The sequence below is a fragment of the Octopus bimaculoides genome, chromosome 2, assembly GCF_046866305.1.
Source record: "Octopus bimaculoides isolate indiv1 chromosome 2, ASM4686630v1, whole genome shotgun sequence".
Lineage (NCBI taxonomy): Eukaryota > Metazoa > Mollusca > Cephalopoda > Octopoda > Octopodidae > Octopus > Octopus bimaculoides.
The window spans coordinates 45,858,438-45,873,298 of record NC_142929.1 but is presented as its reverse complement, the minus strand read 5'-3'; the positions used below and the strand labels follow the sequence as shown (position 1 = coordinate 45,873,298).

At 38.7% G+C, this 14,861-nt stretch overlaps 1 protein-coding gene across 2 annotated transcripts in view; it reads right to left on the bottom strand.

Moving 5' to 3' along the window:
- LOC106869164 (A.superbus venom factor 1) overlaps positions 1-14,861 on the bottom strand; it is a 168,614-nt gene that overhangs the window by 29,943 nt on the left and 123,810 nt on the right. For both annotated transcript variants that reach the window (XM_052976969.2, XM_089344804.1), the window contains one exon: positions 10,120-10,292. In XM_052976969.2, the coding sequence (XP_052832929.2) occupies positions 10,120-10,292 (173 nt within the window). The remainder of the gene's footprint in view (positions 1-10,119; positions 10,293-14,861) is intronic.

The window sequence follows — 14,861 nt, the reverse complement described above, 5'->3', positions numbered from 1 at the left end:
GATTAATATAGAAAGGATTGAGGTAACTACTCCTGAAGATATAGAGTCAAAATTAAAAGAAGAGTGCCATTTGTTATCTAATGAATGATATTTTGACATCTCGTGTCTCTTCAACTGGTTAAAAAAATAAATTTGTCAATCTACTTCATTTTGATTAATATAGAAAGGATTGAGGTAACTACTCCTGAAGATATAGAGTCAAAATTAAAAGAAGAGTGCCATTTGTTATCTAATGAACGATATTTCGACATCTCGTGTCTCTTCAACTGGTTAAAAAAATAAATTTGTCAATCTACTTCATTTTGATTAATATAGAAAGGATTGAGGTAACTACTCCTGAAGATATAGAGTCAAAATTAAAAGAAGAGTGCCATTTGTTATCTAATGAATGATATTTTGACATCTCGTGTCTCTTCAACTGGTTAAAAAAATAAATTTGTCAATCTACTTCATTTTGATTAATATAGAAAGGATTGAGGTAACTACTCCTGAAGATATAGAGTCAAAATTAAAAGAAGAGTGCCATTTGTTATCTAATGAACGATATTTCGACATCTCGTGTCTCTTCAACTGGTTAAAAAAATAAATTTGTCAATCTACTTCATTTTGATTAATATAGAAAGGATTGAGGTAACTACTCCTGAAGATATAGAGTCAAAATTAAAAGAAGAGTGCCATTTGTTATCTAATGAATGATATTTTGACATCTCGTGTCTCTTCAACTGGTTAAAAAAATAAATTTGTCAATCTACTTCATTTTGATTAATATAGAAAGGATTGAGGTAACTACTCCTGAAGATATAGAGTCAAAATTAAAAGAAGAGTGCCATTTGTTATCTAATGAACGATATTTCGACATCTCGTGTCTCTTCAACTGGTTAAAAAAATAAATTTGTCAATCTACTTCATTTTGATTAATATAGAAAGGATTGAGGTAACTACTCCTGAAGATATAGAGTCAAAATTAAAAGAAGAGTGCCATTTGTTATCTAATGAACGATATTTCGACATCTCGTGTCTCTTCAACTGGTTAAAAAAATAAATTTGTCAATCTACTTCATTTTGATTAATATAGAAAGGATTGAGGTAACTACTCCTGAAGATATAGAGTCAAAATTAAAAGAAGAGTGCCATTTGTTATCTAATGAACGATATTTTGACATCTCGTGTCTCTTCAACTGGTTAAAAAAATAAATTTGTCAATCTACTTCATTTTGATTAATATAGAAAGGATTGAGGTAACTACTCCTGAAGATATAGAGTCAAAATTAAAAGAAGAGTGCCATTTGTTATCTAATGAACGATATTTTGACATCTCGTGTCTCTTCAACTGGTTAAAAAAATAAATTTGTCAATCTACTTCATTTTGATTAATATAGAAAGGATTGAGGTAACTACTCCTGAAGATATAGAGTCAAAATTAAAAGAAGAGTGCCATTTGTTATCTAATGAATGATATTTTGACATCTCGTGTCTCTTCAACTGGTTAAAAAAATAAATTTGTCAATCTACTTCATTTTGATTAATATAGAAAGGATTGAGGTAACTACTCCTGAAGATATAGAGTCAAAATTAAAAGAAGAGTGCCATTTGTTATCTAATGAACGATATTTTGACATCTCGTGTCTCTTCAACTGGTTAAAAAAATAAATTTGTCAATCTACTTCATTTTGATTAATATAGAAAGGATTGAGGTAACTACTCCTGAAGATATAGAGTCAAAATTAAAAGAAGAGTGCCATTTGTTATCTAATGAACGATATTTTGACATCTCGTGTCTCTTCAACTGGTTAAAAAAATAAATTTGTCAATCTACTTCATTTTGATTAATATAGAAAGGATTGAGGTAACTACTCCTGAAGATATAGAGTCAAAATTAAAAGAAGAGTGCCATTATTATTATTAATATTATCATTAGGGCAGCAAGCTGGCAGAATCGTTAACACACTGGACAAAATGTTTAGGGATATTTTGCCTGTCACTAAGTTCTGAGTTCAAATTCCACTGAGATAAACTTTGCTTTTCATCTTTTCGGGGTTGATGAATGAAGTACCAGTGATACACTGGAGTCAATGTAATCAACTAGTGCCCTCCCTCACAATTTCAGGCCTTGTGCTTTCAGTAGAAAAGATTATTATTATTATTATTATTATTATCATTATTATTATTATTATTATTATTCCTTGTAAATGACACCTGTGAATTGTAGTCATGGTCATTGACAAGCCATGTAAATGGCACCCATGAATTGTAGTTGTGGTTGTTGCCAGTACCATGTAAATGGCGCTTGTGCATCGTAGTCATGGTCATTGCCAGTGTCATGAAAATGACATCCATGCTGGTGGCACATAAAAAGCATCCATTACACTCCTGGAGTGGGTGGCATTAGGAAGGGCAGCCAGCTATAGAAACCATGCCAAAACAGACAACGGAGCCTGGTCTAGGTCTCCGGTTCATCAGCTCCAGTCAAACCATCTAACCCATGCCAGCTTGGAGAGTGGACATTAAATGATGATGATGATGATGATTATGATGATTATGATGATTATGATGATTCATTTTGATCATCATGTTCAAGTATGTTTTGCATTTCTCATTATCTTTTTTTTATTTTATTCAGTTTTAGAAAAATTGAAACATGTCTGACAATTACAAAGGGTATTTGAACTTATTCTGTGCATGACTTTTGGCTCACCCTGTAAATACAGGGTGTGATGAGTAAATTGTCACCATTTTATATTTTAATTTTGTGCATGCTTTTGATTTTGTCAACTAGACAGTATAGTAGGGTCAGTTGGGCACCATCTGTGAGAAAAACAGCACCATGATGCAATTCACTCTACCAGTAATTTGGAAACAACATGCTGCACTGATTGGCATTTGCACTGGAAGCTCCAATATGAACATTTCAGAGTGTTTGGGAGAAATCTGAGGACATGTACCGAGTGTGATGAAAATCAAACATCCAGTCAACATCATGGTGTTTGGAATGATCACTAGTGATGGCGACATTATGCCTCCATTTATTTTCCCACATGGCCTCTGACTCAAGACGGAGGCCTACATCAAGTGCTTGGAGGGGATAGTGCTCCCCTGCGCCAAGAAGGTGGCTGCTGGAAGACCCTACATCTGGTAACAGGACTCTGCACCATGCCACAAAAGCAGGAGCCCAGTCATGGCTGTCAGACAATTTCTGTGACCACATCACCCCTAACATCTGGCTACCTAACTCCCCAGACTACAATCCCCTTAATTATTATGTGTGGGGCATAGTTGAGCGAGAGGCCAACAAAATCCCTTGCAAAAACCACAGATGAACTGAAGGAAAGGATTATGGCAACAATCACCAACTTAAACAAGGAGATTATCCAGAAGAGTTATAGGAGATTATCCAGAAGAGTTACAGGAGATTCCAAAGTCGTCTGGAGGTCAAGGTTGAAGCAAATGGTGATTTTATTGAATAAATTTACTCTTTAGTGTTTCAAAATATTTTAATGTAATTTTGGCAAATATATCTGTTAAAATGAGATGTCAGTGTTATTTTCATTTTTGCGTAATTTTGATGACAGTTTATTCACTGAACCCTGTATAGTTTACATTAAACGATGTGTTCACAGACACACAGACACTGACACACACACACAAACACACACATACAAACACACACACGCACACACACACTCGTACTCACATGCGCGCGCGCGCACACACACACACACACACATACATGTCGTTGCTATCATCATAATCATTGTTTTTATCATCACTACCACAACAGTCACCATCATCTTCATCATTGTTTAACATGTATTTTTCAATGCCTGCATGTGTCAGACAGAATTTGCTGAGGCAGGTTTTCTAGAGCCGGATGTTGCTAAATCTCAATTGTTACGAGCGAGATAATATTTCCCCACTCTTCAAGGAATAAATAATGCTGCTTGAATGACAGTGACGCTTGTTTACAAATTTACAATAATCACATGATGTCAAGAGTACAACACATACACCACACCCACAAACTTATATACACACATATATAATTTCCTGTTTTGCTTACAAGCAATGCATGGTGCCAGAATTTTTGATTTGATCAAAATTTAACATACTCCAAATCCTAATTAGAATATCTGCATAAATGGAGTCAGGATAGGCTAATTCGTGCTAGCATTAAATTATATAATTTGGCTTGACTTCATTTTCACATATTATATATATATATATATATATATTAGCTTAAAAGCTACACTCTGAGCAAACATTTAAGCTAGCTTCTGTGGAGGGCTAATTGGGCTAAAATTAGAGAAAGTTGAATAGCATGACTGTAATATGTTTATAATGACTGCATGACTCAGTGGTGTTTGATCAGAGGTTAAGGACGGATGAGTATTAATTCTGTAATGCAATCATTCTATTGTTCCGGTTCCAAGTTGAATTTTAACTGTTGGCCAATTTATCCCTAAGTTCTTATACTCTCTTTTTCTCTTTTACTTGTTTCAGTCATTTGAATGTGGCCATGCTGGAGCACCGCCTTTAGTTGAGCAAATCGACCCCAGTACTTATTCTTTGGAAGCCTAGTACTTATTCTATCGGTCTCTTTTTGTTGAACCACTAAGTGACGGTGACGTAAACACACCAGCATCGGTTGTCAAGCGATGTCACATTATTTGTCACATATTATTTAAAAATATGTGTGTCTCTGTGTGTGTGTATGTATGTATGTGTGTATATATATATATATATATATATAATTTTTTTTTTTTATTCTTTTACTTCTTTCAGTCATTTGATTGCAGCCATGCTGAAGCACCGCCTTAAAGGGTTTTAGTCAAAGAAATTGACCCCAGGGCCTATTCTTTGTAAGCCTAGTACTCATTCTATCGGTCCCTTTTGCCAAACCACTATGTTACAGGGATGTAAACACACCAACATTGGTTGTCAAGCAATAGTGAGGGTACAAACACAGACACGCACACACATAAATATATATATATATATATATATATATATATATATATATATATATATCATCATCATCATCATCAGCGTTTAACGTCCGCTTTCCATGCTAGCATGGGTTGGACGATTTGACTGAGGACTGGTGAAACCGGATGGCAACACCAGGCTCCAATCTAATTTGGCAGAGTTTCTACAGCTGGATGCCCTTCCAAACGCCAACCACTCAGAGAGTGTAGTGGGTGCTTTTACTTGTCACCCGCACGAAAACGGCCACGCTCGAAATGGTGTCTTTTATGTGCCACCCGCACAAGCCAGTCCAGGGGCACTGGCAACGATCTCGCTCGAAAATCCTACTGGAGCCAGTCAGGCGGTACTGGCAACGGCCACGCTCAAAATGGTGCATCTCATGTGCCACCCGCACAAGAGCCAGTCCAGGGGCACTGGCAACGATCTTACTTGGCTTGCCGGGTCTTCTCACGCACAGCACATTTCCAAAGGTCTCGGTCAGTAGTCATCGCCTCGGTGAGGCCCAATGTACGAAGGTCTTGCCTCACCACCTCAGCCCAGGTCTTCCTGGGCCTACCTCTTCCACGGGTTCCCTCAACTGTTAGGGTGTGGCACTTTTTCACGCAGCTATCCTCATCCATTCTCACCACATGTCCATACCAGCGCAATCGTCTCTCTTGCACACCACAACTGATGCTTCTAATGTTCAGCTTTTCTCTCAAGATACTCTCTGAGTGGTTGGCGTTAGGAAGGGCATCCAGCTGTAGAAACTCTGCCAAATCAGACTGGAGCCTGGTGTTGCCATCCGGTTTCACCAGTCCTCAGTCAAATCGTCCAACCCATGCTAGCATGGAAAGCGGACGTTAAACGATGATGATGATACTTACACTCTGACGGGTATTCACATTGACATTACACATCCAACGGAGCATACTGGCTTCATTCCTTGCGAGCTTACGTATGTCCTCAGCAGTTACAGCCCATGTTTCACTGCCATATAGCATGGCTGTTCGTACGCATGCGTCATACAGTCTGCCTTTTACTCTGAGTGAGAGTCCCTTTGTCGCCAGCAGGGGTAAGAGCTCTCTAAACTTTGCCCAGGCTATTCTTATTCTAGCAGCTACACTTTCAGCGCACCCACCCCCACTACTAACTTGGTCGCCCAGATAGCGGAAGCTATCGACTACCTCTAGTTTTTCACCCTGGAATGAGATAGAAGTTGTTTCCTGTTTGTTTACAGTCTTTATTGCACCTGAACATCTGCCACAAACAAAAACTAACTTGCTAGTTAACCTGCCTTTGATGTTGCTGCACCTCTTATGTGTCCATAGCTTGCACCGGGTACATCTTATAGAGTTACTACCTACTCCTTTTCTACATACTGAGCAGGGCCATCTACCTGAAGGGGTTTGTGTTTTATCTACCTTCCTACTTATTAGGATTTTGGTTTTAGCTAGGTTGACTCTAAGGCCCTTCAATTCTAGACCTTGCTTCCACACCTGAAACTTCTCCTCTAGTTCTGATAGTGACTCCGCAATTAGGGCAAGGTCATCAGCATAGAGGAGCTCCCAGGGGCAACCTGTCTTGAACTCCTCTGTGATTGCCTGGAGGACTATGATAAATAAGAGGGGGCTGAGGACGGAACCTTGGTGGACCCCTACCTCTACCCGGAATTCATTGCTGTACTCATTTCCAACCCTCACCTTACTGGCAGCATCTCTGTACATGGCTCGCACAGCTCTCACTAACCATTCTTCTATCCCAAGTTTCCTCATTGACCACCAGATAAGGGATTGGGGGACCCTGTCAAAGGCTTTCTCCATGTCAACGAAAGCCAGGTACAGAGGTTTATCCTTAGCTAGGTACTTCTCCTGCAGCTGTCTCACTAGAAATAAGGCATCAGTAGTGCTTTTACCTGGCACGAACCCAAACTGCATCTCATCTAAATTGATTCGCTCCCTAATTAGTTGGGCTATGACCCTCTCTGTAACTTTCATAACCTGATCTAACAGCTTGATGCCTCTGTAATTATTTGTATCTAAAGCGTCACCTTTACCTTTGTAGCAGTTGACTATGATGCTGCTACACCAGTCATTGGGTATGACTCCTTCGTGTATCACCTGGTTCGTAATACGGGTGACTAGGCTATAGCCAACACTGCCAGATATTTTGAGCATCTCTGCAGTGATTCCTGATGGGCCGGGGGCTTTCCCGGTCTTCATACTCTTAATTGCTTTATCTACCCTGGTACTATCAACTCGGATAGCTGGTCCCTCTATTGGGTCTACATACGGCAGGCTCTCTTCCTCCCATTCATTCTCTTTATTAAGCAATCTATCGTAGTGGCATCTCCAGACCTCTTTCTTTGCATCCTCATTTAGTGCAAGCGTACCATCATCCATGCGAACACATTTCTCTCCTACAACATCACTATTCTCTCTTCTACACTGTCTTGCAACACGAAATACCTCGAGTCTTTGGTCCTCACGGCACAGAACATTGGCAAATCTTTTCTTATCTGCTTCCCCTCTGGCTAAATAAACCTGTCGCCTAGCCTCCCTTCTGTCACATTGGTACAATTCCCTGCTACCACCATTCTTCCAGTCCTTCCAAGCCTGTTTCTTTTGTCTAATAGCCCTGTCTACCTCCTTGTTCCACCACCACGTTACTCTGGGTCGACAGGGGACCTTACACCACCCACAGATCTGGTCGGTGGCTTTCAACAGGTTGTCCCGCAGAAATCTCCAATTGTCTTCCACGTTGTATGATGCTATATCCCCTTCTATTTCGTTAAATGCTTCAAGTAACTTGTCTCTAAGTCTCTGTCCATTTGCAGGGTCTTTAAGCTTCCACACCATTCTCCTCCAAGCCGGTCTAATTCTGGGCACCCATTTTGCCTTGATCCCAAAGTCACTAACTACTAATCTATGTTGTGGGGTACATTCTTCGCCAGGGTAGGTTTTGGCATTTATAAGCCGCCCTCTTTCCCTATTTCTGGCGAGGATGTAGTCGATTTGGCTAGAGTGTCTGCCGGAGCGGTAGGTGACTATGTGACTGGCAGGTTTCCTGAAGTTGGTATTGCAGACCATAAGATCGGTTGCATCACAGAACTCCAGCAGTCTGGTTCCCTCCTCGTTGCGGGAACCGAAGCCATAGCCTCCATGTATGCCATGGAAGCCTCCAGCACGACGTCCGACATGACCATTGAAGTCTCCAGCCACAAAGAGAAGGTCCCTGTCACTCGTCGACGAGGTAGTTTGCAAGAGGGTGTCATAGAATTGGTCTTTCAGACCATCTGGTAGCCCCGGTTGAGGTGCATAGGCTGAGATGACAGTAGCTAATCTATGATGAAGCACTAGTCTAATCTTAAGTACTCTGTCACTTACTCTAACGACCTCGATTACCTTATCCACCTATTTCTCCGCTAGAAGTATTCCTACGCCCCCGACCCCATCAGTGTTCCCTGCCCAGAAAATCTTGTACCTGTGTTCTTTGCCTGTGAGGAACCTCGCAGAACCTCCTCTCCATCTTACTTCCTGGATGCAGCACATATCTACGCGTCTCCGTTCAAGCATATATATAGCTATATATATATATATATATATATATATATATATATATATATATATATATAATGGGCTTCTTTCAGTTTCCATCCACCAAATCCACTAACAAGGCTTTGATCAACCCGAGGCTACAGCAGAAGACACTTGCCCAGGGTGCCACACAGTAGACCACACCTGGAACCATATGGTTGGAAAGCAAGTTTCTTATCACACAGCTATGCCTGCACCTATATGTATGCATATATAAATATATATATATATAGAACAACAGATGGATAATGTGTCAATTCACTGCAGCTGTCCCAATGAATTTTTAATTGACTAATGGAGACATTTCATCATTAGAAAAAACCATTTTCATCAGGTGATAGACTCTATATCCTTTATATATATATATTTATATTTATATATTTATATATTTGATCCTTTATATTGAACACTCAATATTTCATCTACATTCAATACTTTATTTCATGGTGCCATCCATTTTTATTTTATTTTATATTATATATTGTATATTATATTATATATTGTATATTCCATATTTTATACCCCACATTAGTTCTGCAGGAATATAAATAAAACATAAAAAACAGACAGTGTTGGAACTCTTTTAAGCAAAATAATATATTCCTCTATACACAATCATACAAAAAAATCCACCTTTTTTTGTATTTATTTTTACTCGCATATATATATATATATGAGCTTCTTTGAGATTCCATCTACCAAAGGCATTCCAGACATGACACTCCAGTTAGCTTAGCAATATATAGAAACAGGTTAGTCCAATGTCCTTTTCTTATTTAATATGATAGGATCTTTTTTGAGGAATATGTGGCTATTATTTTCAATGATCCGATATAGGCTTCTTTACTGGCTCAAAATAGATGTGATATGTCAGGGAAAATAAATTCATGAGAGGAAATTCAAATTAGTTTGTCAAGGACCTAATACGATACCAATCAAAGCAGAGTTGTTAGCATAAACCATTACCGTTACCACCGCCACCATTTGACATCCGTTTTCATTACTGGCATGTGTTGAATGGTTCAACAGGTTTTGGAAAGCTAAAGAATTGTGCCTGGCTCTAGAGTCTCCTTTGGTAGGGTTTCTACAACTGGATGTCTTTCTTAATGCAAACCACTTTATTGAATATACTGGATGCTTTTTACATGGTACTAGTACTGTTATGGGAGAAACCTGAACACCCCCACGTGACTGAAGATGGACAACTGATTACAATAAATAAGAACTCAGTGAACTGTCAGTGGGGTACTTGATGATATTAGTTCAACCTTGCTAGTTCTCCGTGTTAATTCAATGTGTATTGGGTTAACAGCTGGTAGTAGAACTCTGAATACTGAGTATCATACCTACATTCGAGTAATACGGAGTGCATTCTTTGTTAACATTTTTCTGCAATAGGTTATTTTTAGATAACCACAACCAACGATATATTTGTGCAATACCATTTTACACCAGACATGTATACCCACATCATAACAGGTACTAAACATAGCTTGATGTTTGCCAATCCACAAACATCCTTTCAATCAAAATTTATGTCACATGTCAGTGAACAGCTTACCTTAGTAGAATTGAAAATTCTGTTTTTGTTACTTTGTAACATCAGCCATTTGAAGATGGGTTCTGCTTCTGTTATGTTATCATGTTGGTTTCTACTTAAGAGTGAATAAGCAGTTGTTAATACAGAAAGAGAGTCATCTTTTTCGCGGTTATCAGCTATCCAATATTTTTTACCTGCATTAAAAATAAACATAGATGTAATATTTGTAATTATTTTCACTTAATAGGGAAATGCTATGGTAGTTTAACAAGGTAAACTGTAATGAAATTGTAAATTAATTAAACAGGAAATAAAATCATTATCATTATTGTCCTCCTCCTCTTGCAAATACCACCACCACCACTGCCACTAATACTCACTTTTTTACTGGTTCTGACACTATATTGGTTGGTTTAGTCAGTGAAGAATTTAGTTATTATTCATGTCTCTATTATTTGGTCATTCACATAAAAAAAATGTGTTGCACTCATGTGATTTCTTCTCATTTCTCTCAAAGTACCCATCTTGTTTTCAAACAGTCGGTTTTTATATGCTTAATTCTAGTAGATGGGGGTTACACAAAAATATTCTAAATCAGCAGAAATTTGCCTTTGAGTTGGAGAAAGAAAACAAAAACTTAGTGGCAACTGTTAACAGCTCTCAAAAAATAGGGGAGATAATTTCATGAAATCAAGTATTAATTTCACAAAATTTAAATTTCATGCTTAAGGGAAATAAATATTGATGTTTGTCAATAGGCAGTGACTGCTCTAGCATATTTATTCTTTTATTTATGTTCCCACTAAGTTACGGGGACACAAACACACTAGCATCAGTTGTCAAGCAATGATAGGGGCACAAGCACAGATACACACAAACAGTTCATTCAGTTTCAGTCTACCAAATCCACTTACAAGGCTTTAGTCAGCCCAAGGCTATAGTAGAAGATACTTCCCCAAGGTGCCATGCAATGGGACTGAATCCAGAACCATGTGGTTAAGAAGCAAGCTTCTTACCACATAGCCACACCTGCACCTATATGCATGTATGTATGTATGTATGCATGTATAGGGTCTAGTATATGTGTTTGAGTGATGACAGATGTGTATGTATCTGCGGGTATGTATTGATGTAATGAATTTGTTTTCTTTTTCTTTCTTTTGTTTTTTTGTACAGTCTTGCCCTAAACAAGGTTTGTTCCTACTGTAGCATAAGGGATTGCAAAGAAGAAAAAAGAAAGGGCCTACAAATTCAAAAAAATGTCTAAAGACAGAAAGCGTAAAGGATTGAATATCACAGACCAGAGGAAAACAAGCTGATGGTAGTGAGTTTCAGGGAGTAGTGGTTTGAGGAAAGACACTAACAGAATTAAAGAACATATGGTTCACATGTGTAATATGAGTGTTAGTGGTAACCTTAGCATATTTGTATTGCTGATGTTGTAGTTTAGTCCCAGGTCAACCTGATTAATTGCTCCTACAGTTGAAAGACCACAGGAACATTCAATCAGATAGTCATCATCAACATTTAACGTCCATTTTCCATGCTGTCATGGGTTGGATGGCTTGGCAGAAACTAGCAAGGCCAAGGGCAATGCTATGTTCCATAGTCTGCTTTGACATGTTTTCTACAACTAGATGCCCTTTCCTAAAGCAAACCACTTCATGTGTACTGGGTACTTTTTATATGGCACCATCACCTGTGCTTTTTAAGTGGCACGAACTCCAATACATTTCACATGGCACTAGCACTCATACCAATGCTCTTTACATGGCACCTTAGTTTTAGGATCTCATTTCTGTTATGGTTGAGTGGGTTTTCTTGAGGACAGCAATGTGCTACATATCTTGGTCCTCTGTCATGTCCTTCATAAGGCTCAACGTTTTGAGATCAGCCTTTAATACTTCATCCCGTGTTTTCCTGGATCTCTCTCTCTTCTAAAACTTCATCCATGACCATACAGTCTTTTTGTATATCAAAACCTTCATTGTCTGATGTGTCCTTCCTTTTGGCAGGGAGTTGTCTTCTATTTCTAGTAAGTCATGTATGTTGTTGGTACTCCGTCGCTTATGACATCAAGGGTTCCAGTTGATCCGATCAATGGAACAGCCTGCTCGTGAAATTAATGTGCAAGTGGCTGAGCACTCCACAGACACGTGTACCCTTAACGTAGTTCTCGGGGATATTCAGCGTGACACAGTGTGACAAGTCTGACCCTTTGAATTACAGGCACAAAAGAACAGGAAGTAAGAGTGAAAGTTGTGGTGAAAGAGTACAGCAGGGTTCGCCACCATCTCCTGCCGGAGCCTCGTGGAGCTTTAGGTCTTTTCGCTCAATAAACACTCACAATGCCTGGTCTGGGAATTGAAACTGTGATCCTATGACCACAAGTCCACTGCCCTAACCACTGGGCCATTGCACCTCCACAGTAAGTCATGTATAATGTGTATGAAAACCACATGTGTTGTAGTAGATGTGATTATAGCTGCATGTGTGTATATGGTGGTGTTTGTGTTTGTGGATGTTATTTGTGGTAGTATCAACATGTATGAGTATATAGTAATAGGGGTGTGCATAGTTGTATACTTGGTCGTTTTTTTTGTGTGTTTGGTGGTGGTGATGGGGTGTGTGTGTACATATGATGTATGTGATTGTGGTAGCACTGTGTATAATAGTGTGTGTGATTTATGTAACAGTGGTAACATGTATGTGTATAGTAATGTTTGTGTGTGGTTCTCTATTTGATAATGTCTTTTTTTGTGTATGTCCAGTGGTGGAGGTTGTGGTGGTGGTGGTAGTGCTGCTGCTGTTACTGCTGCTGGTAGTGGTGGTATGTATGGATGTTTGGTGTACATCATAGTGGTCACATTGTTTACAGTGGTGTGCATATATGAGTGTGCATGTGTGTGTATTTGTGTGTGTTTGTGGTGTCCGTAAAAGTGGTGGCATGTATGTATATAGTAGTGTGTTCATGTGAGTGTGTTCGTATATATGACAATGGTTGTGTGTATGTGTGTGTGTGTGTGTGTGTGTGTGTGTGTTTAGTGTTGTATATGTACATAATAGCATATGTGATAGTAATGATATGTGTATGTGTATACAACAGAATTTGTATATATAACAGTATTTGTGATGTGTGTAAGCTTTGGCATGTGTGTAAGTAGTAGTCTTTATGTGTAATATTGTGTATGTCACAATAATAACATGTATATGTGTATGTATAGCAGTATGTATGTGTGGCGGTTGCCTTTATAATTCAGTTTGTCTGTTTCTTTTTTAAGCTATTTTATTTCTATATCTATTGCGACTATTTTTTTTTTTCTTGTGTGACATGAATATTAGGTTTCCATCTGTCCCTGATGGTTCAGAGTGATGGATATGCTTCACCAGCCAAAATATATTCAGTCATCTTTTCTTAATTTAACAGATGTCCCTAAGATATTTGCTTTAGTAGCACCATCAGATTGTAGTCTCATTCTTCATTTTGGGGGCTTTTTTCCTCTGTTTATCCTTCACTTCATTATTTTCTTTGACCCTTCAGTAATGAGATTATTCTGTCAAATCTAATATTTATTTATTCGCTCCATTTTGAATCAAGCATACATCCTCATGTAGCTTTGAGATTTTAATGATGATGATGACCATCATCATCATCATCGTTTGACGTCTACCTTCCACGCTGGCATGGGTTAGACGGTTTGACAGGAGCTGGCCAGGTAGAAGACTACCCCAGGTTACCGTTTCTGTTTTGGCATAGTTTTTACAGCTGAATGCCCTTCTTAATGCCAACCACCCCACAGCTTCCCCGTTTCATTGGTGTATAGGTTCCCCACCTGGACAGGACACTGGTCCGTCGCAGGTGAGCTGCTCGATGCAGGAGGAAAGAGTGAGAGAAAGTTGTGGCGAAAGTCAGCAGAAGTTCGCCATTATCTTCAGTCTTCTGCCAGAGCTGCGTGGAGCTTAGGTGTTTTGCTCATAAACATACACATCACCGGGTCTGAGATTCGAACCCATGATCCCTTGACCACGAGTCCACTGATCTAACCACTAGGCCATGTTCCTCCACATATATATATATATTTTTTTGTTTGTCTCCTATCGCCCCTTGACAACCAGTGTTGGTGTGTTTACATCCCATAACTTAGTAGTGTGGCAAAAGATACTGATAGAATAAGTATCAGGTTAAAAAAAGAATTAAGTACTGGGATCAATTCATTTGACTAAAAATTCTTAAAGGAGGTGCACCAGCATGGCCATAAGTGAAGAACAAAGATAAAAGTGCTTTGATATCACTTTGGAAATTGTAAGCAAGTGTCACTGTCACTGCCATGCAAGTGGTATCCTTCATTTTTAATCCTCCTGGGCACAGGGAAAGGTGGAATGTTGGTAACAGGAAAGGCATCCGGCCACAGAAAAATCTACCTCGATAAATTTCGATTAATCCATGTACGCACAGAAAAGTGTACATTAAAAAACGCTGAGAAAAAGACCATGATGCTTTTCCATTTCTATCTTATCACAAATCTTATTCATTCGTAATTTATCTACCATTATCATTTTCCACGTCTACATTTAATGGTATACTTTCAGACGATCTAAACACATTTTTTTTTCTAAAACCATCATACTAAGCTACTGTCAGTGGTTGACTTAAGTGCTATATGTACTACTTGAGTGATTTTTTTCTAAGTATTCATAGGAATTTCATTTCTTGTCAGTGTTTGGTTCCATTTTGCACACCATATTTTATTCAGCCGTTCCAG